This window comes from Balaenoptera musculus, chromosome 10 (genome assembly GCF_009873245.2).
Source record: "Balaenoptera musculus isolate JJ_BM4_2016_0621 chromosome 10, mBalMus1.pri.v3, whole genome shotgun sequence".
NCBI lineage: Eukaryota > Metazoa > Chordata > Mammalia > Artiodactyla > Balaenopteridae > Balaenoptera > Balaenoptera musculus.
In genome coordinates, this window is record NC_045794.1 from 88304467 (window position 1) to 88317800 (window position 13334).

Genomic DNA, 13334 nt, shown 5'->3' on the forward strand with positions numbered 1-13334 from the left:
GGGCTCAGTAGTTGTGGCTCACGGGCTCTAGAGCGCAGGCTCAGTAGTTGTGGCACATGGGCTTAGTTGCTCCACAGCATGTGTGATCTTCACAGACCGGGGATCGAACCCGTGTCCCCTGCATTGGCAGGCAGATTCTTAAACACTGTGCCACCAGGAGAGTCCCAGGACTAGGTATTTTTAAGTGAAGAAAATAAATCAGTTATAGAGTAATCCAGAGCACAGGTTTTTAACTGGGATTTTCTTCTGAAGCCAAAGGGGAGACACTGAAGGATTTAGTGGGGAAAGGACACAGGCTAACTTTTGAGAAAGTCTCTTTCTCAGAGCTTTCGAGAAAGATCACACCAGTTACCCATGGAGGATTCCTTGAATGGGAACCAGGCTAGGGACAGGGGAAGCCAAATAGGGGCTGTTTGTATCCTTCAAGACACGGACTGCAGTTTGTACATTTAGCTCTGTTTCTTTCCACATTTACTGCTGGTCTCCTCCCACCTGGACCACGAGCATCATGAAGGCAGGAACCATATCTGTCTTGTTCCTTGTCATCTCCTCCTTGTCCAGCAAAGAGCGGTACTCTCCAAGTACTGTTGAATGCATATTGAGTGCACAAACCACGTTTCTGTGTTAACAGGCAGGGGGTGCAGTCAGGGGTTGCTGCTGGAATTCAGGCACCATCTGGTGATGGAGTGAAGGCTGGGAGGAGTGGGATGGGGATGGCTGTGTCTGGGCTTCAACCCGAGTGGACGTGGAGGGACAGGAAAAGAGAGAGGTGGGGAGACATGGGTGACTCCTGAGCTTCTGGTTCAAGCAATGAGGGAGCAGTGGTTCCACTGACTCCAGGGGAAAGTGATGACTTCAGTTTCGAACCCTGTGAGATGTTAGGCAGTGGGGGCAGGGTGTCCAGATGTTACTGGAAAAACTGATCAGTAGCTCAGAATCATGTTTTGAGGAAGACATAGGGTGATTGCAAAATATTTAACCCCTGGTAAAGCATGGGTGCCCACCCATGAGTACTAATGCTTCCATGAGGGTGAAGCACGGTCCTGGAGACCCCACTACACCAAGGTTTTAGCCTATTAGTTGTTGGACTGTAAGGAGGTTAGTGGTCCCGAGGGAGGGCACTCAGGGGGCTCAGGGCTGCAGCTATTTACCAAGCAGCACAGAAGTATTTCAATCTTTTACCCTCTGGTGTGGCTGCACATGAATGAGCACTGGAGCTCTTACTATGTGTCAGGTGCTGTGTCAAGCTAAAGCCTCTCCACCCATGGCCTCATTCAACCCTCACAATCATCCTGTGAGGTGTCATCATCACCATCATCACCATCATCACTATTCTAAGTGACATGGGATGTGGCGGAGCAGTCTCCTTACCAGCGTGCTGCCAGTCTGGCTTGGGGAATTTCACCGCAGCCTATTATCCTGGTGCTGGACCATCTGCAGTTTAATCAATACCTTCAATTACTTGTGCCTATCGCCTGTGCAAAGGGCGGGGCAAACTCATGTTTCCTGAGGGTTCCCATTACTCATGGACACATTCCAAGAGACTTCCCATAGGCCTTTGCAAACCTATTCTAACCACCCCAGCCCAAGCCTGGCAGAACTGGCCACTCCCTATTCTGTACCCCATTACACCTGGCTAGAGCACCTGTAATTCCTTATGACATCTACCAGCTTACATGACTGTCATTCCCACTTGGCTACAGCTCCTTTAAGGATAAGGATCCTGTCGAGTGCATCTTGAATTCACTGATACCTAGCAAAATGTCTGGCTATGGGCTCAATAAATGTCCACTGAATGAATGAGTGAGCAGACACGAGCAAGACTGAATTGTGATTGTTATTTGGGGTGAGATCTATCTCATAATGCATTCCTTTTATTTTCACCACTTGAATTTATATCTAACTACTTCTCTGACCCTTGTAGATGTTTTCAACTATTAATATTAAATGAGAATATATTAAACTACTCCACAGTCTGAGGTTAGACTGCAGAAATGATGGTAAAAGAGCAAGAATATGCCTGATGCAACCAACCAAGCTGACAAGGAACAAGAACTTAATTGGCTCCACACATGGGAGTTTATGCTATTCAGCACCTTCCCCCAAAGAGGGCAAAACAAGCTATTAAAACATAAACTCTGACCTCAAAATAAAAATACAGATGATTTCTAACACCTATAAAGGGCCCATCCTGATTGCAAACTGCTTTGGGAGAAAGAGTTGTGAAGCCTTAAGGATCTGCCTCCCTCCAGGACGCCGAATGACATGCAGAGAAGTTCAAAGATGAGGGACCCTCCAGCCAGAAAGGAGGCTTAAAGCTCCATATGCACTCAGGTCATGGCCTCCCTCTACTCCCTGAGTGGAAGAGAAAAAAGCTCCTGTAGCCTCTGGCTCTGAAACAATGGACGGCAGGTGCTGCACAGGTCAGTGTGACCCTGTACTTGTGCTGCTGGAAGCTGGAGGATGCTGCCACAGTTAAGAGCAGGGGCTGGGTTCAAACCTCAGTCCTGCCACTTCCTAGCTAATGATCATACATGATGCTTCTCAGCCTGCTTCCCCTCTGTAAAACAGGGAATGATACTGCCTACCTCCAGGGAGTATTAGGAGGAATAAACAGAGGCCTATGAAGTGCTAAGCACCATGCCTGGCATACAGGTACTCGATTCAGTAAACAGTATCCCTTATTAAGTGGCAGGTGGATGGCAACCTGGGAAGTAAAGGAAACATGCCCAGGTTTACATGGGGGCCAAAGGTCACCAAGATATTCCAAGACAGTGGTCCTTAAACCTGGCTGTGCATTAGAATCAGCTAGGGAGCCTTTAAAATGCTAGTGCCAGCCCTCTGTACACCCACTGAATCTGAATCCATGGGGATGGGCCCCAGGCATTTCTAAAAGCTCCTAGAAGATTCTAATAGGTAGCCAGGGTTGAGACCCTCTGCTATAGCTAAGATTTGGAGTCAAGCAATGACCTATAAACAAACCTGCTAATAATCAATCAAAACTATGTCCCCAGGCCTAAGAGGGAGGCCATCTTGGTTTTAGAATTGAAAAAAAGTCTTAAAATTGAAAACTTCCCCATCTTTCTAATCCTGAATACTGCATGTTAATAACATACATCGTTAAAAGTCACTACATTCTCAGAAAGCAACCACTCTGGAAAAGTCATAACAAAGCTCAAGTGTTTATTAAGAATTAAAAATACTGTAAATAAGCCATACAGTTCATTTCACAGTAAACTAAACAAACCTTTTTTTTCCGTTTTCTTTTCCTTTTTTTTTTTTTTTTTTCTTTTTTAAAGGGCAAGACAGCCATTAAAGGACAGTACAGCTCAAAGGAGAAGGGAAACAGCAAACAGCTACAGAAAATGCACGTGTTCCTCACTGATGGATGGGGTCTGCTGACAGCAAACCTCTTCAGGGACATCGTGGTAAAATAAAGATGTGGCCTCCATTCCCCAGGGAGGCAGCCCATGCCTTTATGAGCAGCTCTCATAATACATTTCTTTAAAGAATCCAAGGATTCCCTTTTCAGGGATTCTAAACCCTTATTCTAAACACATTATTTGGGGATCCTACCAACAGGCGACATAGGTCGGCCACAGGGGACTCTGGGGGGGTTGTGCCTTCACATTCTGAACCGTCTGGATTCTTTTGCATAGTTATCACTGAGATGGAGAAATGGTTCAGGAATGAAAAAGACACGTACCCCAGAGAACCAAGCAGCTGACTCTTTTCAACTAAAGATGGAGGGGCTTGTCCCCCTCCCAATTCAGAGCTGACATTTATGAGCTGTAACCAGTTTAAAGTGGAAGACAAGAAGTGAGTGACAGCTCATTAAAACCTCGGCCAGAAGTACTAAAAAAAAAAAAAAAAAAAGTGAAATGAATTTTCCGTAAAGACAATTAGAAAAAAAAGTACCTCCTCCCCCCACTTTTTTTTTTTAACGTGAAATCTGCCAGCCAGGCAGGGTTTCTGAGGTTAATCTGCTTCTGTTTATCCTCGGTTGCAGCCACTAAGGTTCTTCCCTGACACTAGGGAGAAACATCCCTTCCAGAAGGCACCTCTGATGCACAGGGGCCGGGCCTTCTGGAAACCCACCGAAAGCAGCAGCAGAAGGCCTGCGCAACCGATAGCGCGTGGTAACCATCGTAAATAAATTAACCGGGCACAAAGACACAGAAGGCCCCAGTGGTCCCGGTGGTGTGGCCGGCTCTTCGGGAGGGACCAGGCCCTGGGGGGAGGGGCGCGGGGGCGAACCACACATTTTTTGGTCATGAGAAACTGGACTCGCCATCCGCGCCCTGCACACGCAATCCATTTAGACTTTCTCGTGAATCTTTTCCACTTTCACAAACAACCTATCCAGGTCATTCCTCAGGTCCTCTAGCAAACTTCTGGCTGACTCCAAGTTGTTCTCGTTGGTCTCAATCTTCACTGAGTACGCGACCAAACTGTCCACGGCAGTCCTGAGCATTTTCAAGTCCGCCTCCACCTGGCCCACGGAGGCTCTGAGGTTGTCCAGAGAGGAGAGTCTGTCCAGCAGGTCCTGGGGGGGCGCAGCGGCGTCGCGGCTGAGCAGCGTGCGGACCTGCTCCTGCACCTTCTGCAGCGCCTCCACGGCGCCGGGAAGCTCGGCCACGCGACGCTTCAGTTCGTCCACGTCTCCGACCAGGGAGAGCTGGACCTCACCGAGGCCGCGCACCCTGCCCGCCAGGCCGCCGGCATCCGCGTCAACGTCTGCGTCGGGGGCGGGGCCCAGGCCGGCCACGCGCTCCCGCAGGTCCGCCAGGTGCCGCGCCTGCTCCTCGCTCTGCGCGCGCAGGGCCTCCAGCGTCTCGCGGTGGTGCTCCCAGGCCGCCCGCGCCGCCTGCACCCCGTCTTCCACGCTCTGCAGCCGCGAGTCCAAGCCCTGGCTCTCCTTCTGGAGCGTTTCGAAGGCCTCGGAGGGTCTGAAGACCCCGTCTTCTTCCGGCCTGAGGGCTGCGGCCTTCAGCTGGCCGAGCTCCTCCTCGAGTCTCCGGATCTCCTCGGGGAGGCGGGCGGCCGACTCCTCCGCCCGGAGGACCTTCTCCATGAGCGCCTGCAGGGTGTGGTGCTCCGAATCGGCCGCCTCCTTGAACCTCTGCTGCTCCTGTTTGAGGCTCACCAGCTCTTTGACCTCCGTGTAGACATCAGACTCCATGGTCTGGACTGTGCTTCTCAGGGCCTCAATGTCCTTCTCTTTGGACTTCACGGAGGTTTGTATTTCCTTCACCGCTTCCTTCAAGGCTTTCAAATCCTGCTTGTATCCCTCCGAGTCTTCCAGAGAGGCGACCTTGGCCTTCACGTCGTTTATTTCCTTCTGGCTCCTCTTCTGGACCTCGGTGAAGATGGCGATGTTGTCGTTGATGGACTTGGTGAGCTCAGTCAGCCTTTCCTCCACCGTGTTCTCCAGGGACGTGAAGTCCCGCTCCCGGGCGTCCTTGACCACGTGGATCCCATCCGAGAGGTCTTTGAGGATCTCATTCTGGAGTTTTTGTAGAACTTCACTGATGCGGTTGATCTCGCTCTCCCCTTGCTTCACGGCTTTCTCTGTGAGATCTTGTTTATGTTGGGAGCTTCTCACGAAGGACTCAAAAGTCCCGAACGTGGCTTGCAGAGACTGCACCTATAACCAAAATCCAGATGTTAACCACGGAGAAGAGCTGATGGGTTTTATGCGATTCAGCCATATTTCTTTTCGTTTGCCCAGCTTACAGGTCCCTCCTCCTCCAGAACAGTACCATCATTTTTCCTTTAGGGAACCATCCTTGCACACAGCCCATGTGGTTTGGGGGACCAACCCCAAGGCCGGCTCCAAGTGCTCCAGGCCTGACCAATCAATGCTTTCCGTCCACCCACTTCCCCACCTGCTCCTGGAACCACAGTGATTAGCCCGCGGATGGGCATGTGGCCTAAAGCAGACCAACAAATCGATTCCAAAACTTCTCTTAAAACTATTGGGAAAGGAAACCTCTTTCTACTGGGATTGCTAGCTATAGGATGAGGGAAGCCTGGAACAGCTCAGACCAGCACATGACCAACGCCTGCCTACAAATCCAGCCATCACAGAGGGAAGCAGAACTAAGAGATGGCAAGGTCAAGTTCTGAAGACACAATTTAAATCCCTGGATACAGCTATACTGAAGGAACCTACTCTGGAACTTTTTTGTTTGAGCCAATAAATTCTTTCCCTTCCTCCATCTCTGTTTACGCCAGTTTAAGCTGAATTTTTAGCTCTTGCAACTGAAAGAGTCTCAAGTTTTCACAGAAACAAAGCTGAGGCACATGGGAGACACTGGGCAGGGAGGCAAGAGACAAGGTTCGGGTCTCTGCTCACCGCTTGTAGCTGTGTGGCCCTGAACAAATCACTGTCCTCACCTGAAAATGTGATCAGTGGACCAGTGACCCTTAGCATTTTCTGGCTTTGTGAACACATTATGATCCTGTTTGCCACTACACCTTTATTCTAAATAAATTCTACCCTAAACAGGGTCTGACCTGGGATCCACCCCCAGGAGCAGGTTTAATGTACTGAGAGGCTGAGTATGATTATTAATGGCCTGGGCTTCATCCTGATGTGGCACATGGTACCACCTAAAATGCTTTCTTGCCAAAAAAAAAAAAAAGAGAGAGAAGAAAAAAGAATCCAAATCTGTCAAGTTTCTAGCTCTAACCACCAATTCACAGAAAACATACAAGAGTGAAACATGCCATGAGGATACAGTCAAATCCACAATGTAGAAAATTCTGCAGGACAAATAATCAGGATCTTCAACAAAGAAATGGCATATTTAAAGGGGGAAATATAAGAAACTATTAGAGATTAAAAGAAACTTAAGAGATTTCTCAATTAAATGTAATGTGTGGACTTATATGGATCCTGCTTCAAACAAACCAACTGTAAAAGAGACATATTTCTGAGAAAGTCAGGGAAATCTGATTTTGGACTGGGTATTAGGTGATAATCAAGAATTACTGTTAACCTTGTTAGGTGTAATATACTGTGTTTTGTCAAAAGAAGCAAAGAAGAAGAAAAGGAAAGAACGGAAAGGAACTCTTTATTTGTTAGAAATAAATCCCAGAATACTTTGGGTCAACTAATGTGTCAGTCAAAATTAAAATTAGATCACTATCCACGGGGTCTGCCAGGGCCACAGGGGCCCTTCAGAGGGTCTAGAATTGAACTGACAATATTTTCTGAAGCCCTGCCTGTGCCCACTGAATCTTCCAGGGAAGGACAGGCCAGCTTCTCTGCCCATGCTTAAGCCATTCAGCAGACCTGGGCCATTTCCCAATACCGAGAGCATCAGAGCATCTGAGAACAAGACAACCAACACGTGTGCACCCAACACGGTGGTGGAGTAGAGTGCTTCAGACCCATACTGCTCCACCTCCAGCCCAAAAAGAGCACAACAAAACGGGCGGAGGAAGGGCTGGTGAGGGGATGAAATTAAAATAGCAAAAAATTGATAATTATTGAAAATAGTATTCCCTATATTGATCTCTTCTTTTGTTTATGCTTGAACATTTCCATGATGGACAGCTAAAAAAATAAAATAGCATGGGTTCTGGAACCAGACTGCCCATGTTCAAATCCTAGCTTGGACACTTCCTAGCTGTGTGATCTTGGGCAAGTTATTTAGCATATCTGTGCCTTGGTTTCCTCACCCACAGGATGGAAACAAAGATAGTACTGTACCTAAGTCATAGGCTTGTCTTGTGAGGATGAAGTGAGCTTAATCCACTTTACATATTAATATGTAAAGTGCTTAAATTGTGCCTAACACATAATGATCAATAAACAGTAACTGTCACCTTCATTATCATTTAATCTTTCTTCTGGAGTAGCTCAGAAGTCTGGAGATTCCTAGCCCACCCTTGGCCCAATGCCAAAGGGCAAATGCTATGGGTGAACAGGACCCCGGGCTCTAGTTCCAGCACCACCAATAACCAGCTCTGTGAGCACAAGTAAGTCACACTCATATTCCAAGTCCCAAGTTCGTCATCTATTAACAAATAGGTTTCTAAAGTCCTTTCTGGCTTCCACCGGTCTATGATGTTAAGACAGATTAGAATAAGATTCTCAAGGACTCCAGAATACTAGACGATTTCCCTGCTTAACCAAATATAACCTAGAGCTCACCTCTGAAATTAGGTTATTCAATCACAGAACCTGCCTGTTCTGAGCACAGCATTCAAAACAAAGGTGTGAACAGGTAGGCACACTACCTGCAACATGGCAGACGTTCATCACTGTTTTCTGAATGAATCAAAGAATGAACGCATTTACAGAGAAAGGCCTGGTGAAGACAGAGCTGGTCTATTTCCCCCGACCCCTGACTGTCACTCCTAACCTGGGCTGGCTCTTTACAAATGGCTAGGAAGGAGACTAGATCAGAAATTATGGATGAAACCAAACAAATCAACCCGTGACACTGAAAAGAGTACAAAGAGTGTCTCCCTATGATGGTGTTGTGAGCTGTTCACCTTCACATGCAAAGACCTCATTATAATCAATATGCAGGGGACTTCCCTGGTGGCGCAGTGGATAAGACTCCACGCTCCCAATGCAGGGGGCCCAGGTTCGATCCCTGGCCGGGGAACTAGATCCCACATGCAGGCCACAACTAAGGAGCCCATCTGCCGCAACTAACACCCAGCGCAACCAAATAAATATTTAAAAAAATAATAATAATCAATATGCAGTGGATACATGTTTCCCCAACATATGGGGGATACCCACTAAGTGGTGGACAAGATGCCAGAGCAAAGTAACGCTAAGACAGGTTCCCTGTCATCAAGGGGCTCACAGCAGGGGGTAGGAGAAGAGAATAGTGGTGGCTCACATTCAACAGGACACTTGATGTATACCAATGATTATGCAAAGCACTTCAGAGACATCATCCCAATCCACCCTGATAATAATCTCATGAGTTGGTAGCTCCTATTAATCTCCATTTTACAAAGCAGGAGCCTGGGAAGTGGTAGAGCTGAGCATCAAAATCCAAGAATGTCTGACTTTAGAACCTGCGCTCTTAGCCTCCAGTGATACGCTCAGAAGGAAGCATGTTCAAAGTGCACTGAGTGCCTGGAGGAGATGCTGCCTCAGCCTCAAGCCTTGACTCCTAGCCCAGAGTCAAGATGAGAAAACAAAGAAATACGACCAGAGAACTCACTCATCCACAAATAGCTTTTAGTCTCATTAAACTGTCCCCACCAGGCCTAAGCCTACTCCTATACTCTACGCCACCCTGGATCTGCCAGAGCAACCCAGGCCCTTCAGAGGGCCTAGAGCTGAACTACCAACATTTTCTGAAGCCCTGCAGCCACGTGTGCCTGCTGAATCTTCAGGGTAAGAACAGACCAGCCTCTTGGCCCATTCAGCAGACCTGGGCCGTGTCCCAATACCGAGAGCATCTGAGAACAAAAGAGACCAGGTGGGCACGCAGAAGGGCAGTGGAGTAGCGTGCTTCAGAGTCACATGCTCTGACTCCAGCCCCACCTCCACCGCTGAGGGTCTGCACGTCCCTGAACGAGAAACACAAGCACTCCAGGCTCAGCTGGCCCATCTATGAAATGGTGCTAACGCCTCAGACGGTGGCTGGGAATGCCTGGCCCACAGTGAAGACTAACTATGAACAAAATAATACCGTAAGAATATGTCCCTGCGAAGAAGCAAACCCCAGCCCCCACCAAACCTCACAGAGAGGGCAGTGAGAGGCTCAAACTTAGGTTGTCAGAGGGCCCATCCATCACTACTCACTCCTCAATGCAGAATAACATTTCCTGGCCACCCCGGAGGTGCAGAGGGAAGTGGCCACACACTGTGGAAGATCCTGTGTGCCAAATGCCCCCGTTCTGGGCATGTTCTGAGTTCCAAGTCAATGAAATAAGCATCAATTGAACACCTACTAGGTAGCAGGCAAGGCATGGGAAAGATAGCACGATGAACAGGCGACTGGTTAAGAGTGTTCTAGGAGTTCACTGCAGTTTGAGTCCTAGCCCTGCCACTTGCCAGGTGTGTAACCACGCAGAGTTCCTCAGCTTCCTTGTGTTCACTTTCCTCATCTGGGAAAGGGGGATCATAACAGTCCTTACCTGTTGGGCTTGTGACAGTCAAAAGAGATGAGTGCACAGTAAATATGAAGGATTAAATATTAGCTTGATTATACCACTAAATTAAAAGAAAGGTCATGATTTCAATGGTTTACAGCCAGGTAGACTCTTAAAAATCTGGACAGAGCCCTCCCCTTAATGTGGACATGGGAAAACTGAGTCCCCAAAAGGAAAGGAATCTGTACAAAGCTGTGATGGAGGAGGGGTGGGAACCCGAAAGGAGAATAAGGGAGGGGCAGGGAGGAAGCAGAGAGAGAATCAAGTTCAATTTCTTCCACCTCAGTTCAAGACCTCCACCATCTTGGCCTCGACCTCCGCCTCCCCCCTCACAGCTTCCTATGTTACTTCCTCCCCCCTCACAGCTTCCTATGTTACTCTGCTACAGGCAGGGTAGCCACGTGCTGTCCCCCAAACAAACCTGTCTGTTCTTCACTCCTTCTCTCAACAGTTATCCATTACCATCTAGATCTAGACTGGCACTACCCTGGCCACCAGGATACAGGACTGGGCAAACTCCACCCTCTCTCTCTTCTGAACTCGCACAGCAGTCACCCTCAGCTGAAACCCACCTGTGTGCTGCTTCACAAATAGGATTTGTCTTTTGCACCTTCGCACCCTCCACAGGGCCTACGAGGAGCCATATGACCATCAGACTTCACCAAATATTATGATTGGTTGGTAAGTGGGTGGATCGAAGAGAGGAAACTGAGAGGCTAGTGATTATACTCCAGCAGTATGTCTAGTTTTTAAGAATGATTTGACATTCAGGATAGGCAAAGCAGCACTGCCTACTTAATTCCCTTCGAGAAGTCACCTCCCTTGGCCTGCGGCATGGAGTGAGATGACTCACTCCAGCTGCTCTGCCAGTCTTAGGAGGAAATTCCTAGTCCTGCATATTCCACACAAGTCGATAGAAACTTGGCAGGGCAGGCAGCATGCTGGGAAAAGAAGGCAGCAGTTCCGGGCTCAGAAGTGGTGGCGGGATTTTTTGTTTCGATCATGCAACCAACTTTCATTGAGCAATGACATTAGGGGAGGACGCAGGAATGAGGCTGGGGGAGCTGCACTTGGTGTAGGAAAAAAACAGAAAGGGTGGAACCTGAGCAACTTCGTGTTGAAAGGGAGGTCCATCCATACCTGAAATAGGCCCCTGTGGACCCTGCACTCCGCAGTGGCCTAGACACTGTCATGCAGTCTGCCACTCAAGAGCTGGGGTCTTTATCAATTCACTTAATCTCTAAACCTCAATTTTCTGGTCTGGAAAATGGAGTCAAAACTGCCAGTCCTCCCTCCCAGGGTTGCTATGAGAATTAGATAATAAGTGAGTAAGCCCTCTAAACACCATATAAATGTGGTATTATTCACCAGTATGACCTAGTATTTTTGGCCTTTCCTTCCTCTAAAGCTGAAATATGCTACTTCCAAGGCCCACATAGGTACACTGGTCCAATAAAGGGCAAGGAGCCTAAAGAGATGAGCTATTTCATTAGAACTACACAAACGAGTAAGACTACTAGCTTTTCTTTCCCCAGGCTCCAGGTCTATTAAGATCTGGCTCAGATGTCTCCCACTGGGAGAGCAGAGGTGCGGCCTTGCCCGAGGCTTCCAGGGATGCGCTGGCTTCCCTTCCAACCTCCTCTTCAGACAACTCTGCCCATTCAGCGGTTCCTAATCCAAAAAGAATGGGCTTCCCAGAGCCTGCCGGCTTCCTTACAGGTCACCGCTAATGTCCTGTGACAGGCCCTTGGCCCACCCTCCCGGGCCGGCCAGACCATCCTCGAAGCGGTCCATCCCTCGGGGCCGATTCCTCCGCGGCCATTAACAAAGAGGGTCTGGGGACTGCTTCGGAACTAGGGGGCCAGGGCGGGGGCACCCCGGGCCGCTGGCGGAGGACACCGGGCCTAGGCCCGCGAGGGGCCCGGCCGGGAGGGCACGAGGGGGCCCGGACGTGGGTGCGTGGGCAAGCCGCCGGGCGCACGGGGTCTGGGGGGCCGGGGTACCCACCTTCTGCTCGACGCCCTGCAAGCCCTGACCCAGCTCCTCCCTCTGCCGGGAGAAGTCCTGGTGGCTTCGCCGGACCTGCTGGACCTCCTCCAGGACGTGGTGGACACACCAGCCCGAGAAGGCGGCCGCCGCCACCAGGGCGAGGTAGAAGAGAAAGTTGAGCACCCGGCCGAGCCTGCGCGAGCAGGACGCGGAGGACGAGGCGGCGGCGGCGGCGGCAGCGGCGGAGGACTTGCCGCCGCGGTGGCCGCCCTTGCCGTGCGCCTGGTTCTGCGGATGCTGCGGCGGGTGCTGCTGCGGATGCGGCGCGGGCGGCGGCGGCGGGTGCTGCTGCGGCGCCGGCGGCGGCTTCTTCGCCACGTCATCCGCGCCGCCCGACGGGTGGGCGCCCTTCTCCGAGGGGCTCGCGGCGCCGTGGCCGCCCTTGGAGCCCCTTTGTTTGGCCGAGGGCATGGCGGGCGCGGCGGCGAGTGAAGCCGCGGACTGCGAGGCGAGCGAGCGGGGCGCGCGGCCCAGGAAACTTCCTCGGGCTCCCCCGGGGCTGGGCGAGCGGCACGCGGGCGCTGCTGGCGTCGGAGCGGCCGTGAGAGAGAAAGCGAGCGGGCGGGCGAGAAAGGAAGCCGGGCGAGTGAGGAAGGAGGAGGGGGCCTGGCTCCGCCGCCGCCGCCGCCGCCGCCGCGGCGCCGACCCCGCCTCCCGGGAAGGGAGGCCGGCAGAGCAGAGCCGGGAGCGCCTGCCACGCACGCTGGGGCCGGCGGGCGGCCCCTCCCCCTGCCGCCACGACCCCAAAGAGGGAGGGCCGAGCGGGGGGCGGCTCCGCAGGGTCTAGGGGGCTGGACCAAGTCGGGGGGAGGGGGGCGGTCGAGGGAAAGGTGGCGGCTCAGCGGGGTGTACGGGAGCCGGGGTGGGATGGAGGTGGCCAAAGGGAGAGGGACGGCCCAGCAGGGTCCGGGGGTCGGGGCAGGAGGCAGCCGAGGTGGGGAGCGACCGGGCTGGGTCAACGGAGGCGGGAACCGGCGCCGAGTGGCCGAAGGGAGTGGGCGGAGGGCTGGGTCGACTGGGACCGGGACTGGCGACTGAGCTGAGGCCACGGGGGCCCCGGGGATAGGCGGCCGAGATGGGGGTGGCCAGGCGTGTCGGAGAGGGGAGAGCCGGGGAACACCCGGTGCAGTGGGCCACGTGGGAGCCCCGCT

The 13334-nt window shown here is 51.4% G+C and overlaps 1 protein-coding gene across 1 annotated transcript; it reads right to left on the bottom strand.

The window, feature by feature from the left end:
* Positions 1 to 3166: 3166 nt before the first annotated feature.
* Positions 3167 to 12868, bottom strand: CKAP4 (cytoskeleton associated protein 4). The gene is made up of 2 exons (XM_036866737.1): positions 12142 to 12868; positions 3167 to 5647 (listed from the first exon to the last, which is right to left on the bottom strand). The coding sequence occupies exons 1-2, from the start codon at positions 12592 to 12594 to the stop codon at positions 4319 to 4321; spliced, it is 1782 nt and encodes a 593-aa protein (XP_036722632.1). The 5' UTR covers positions 12595 to 12868; the 3' UTR covers positions 3167 to 4318.
* Positions 12869 to 13334: the final 466 nt, after the last annotated feature.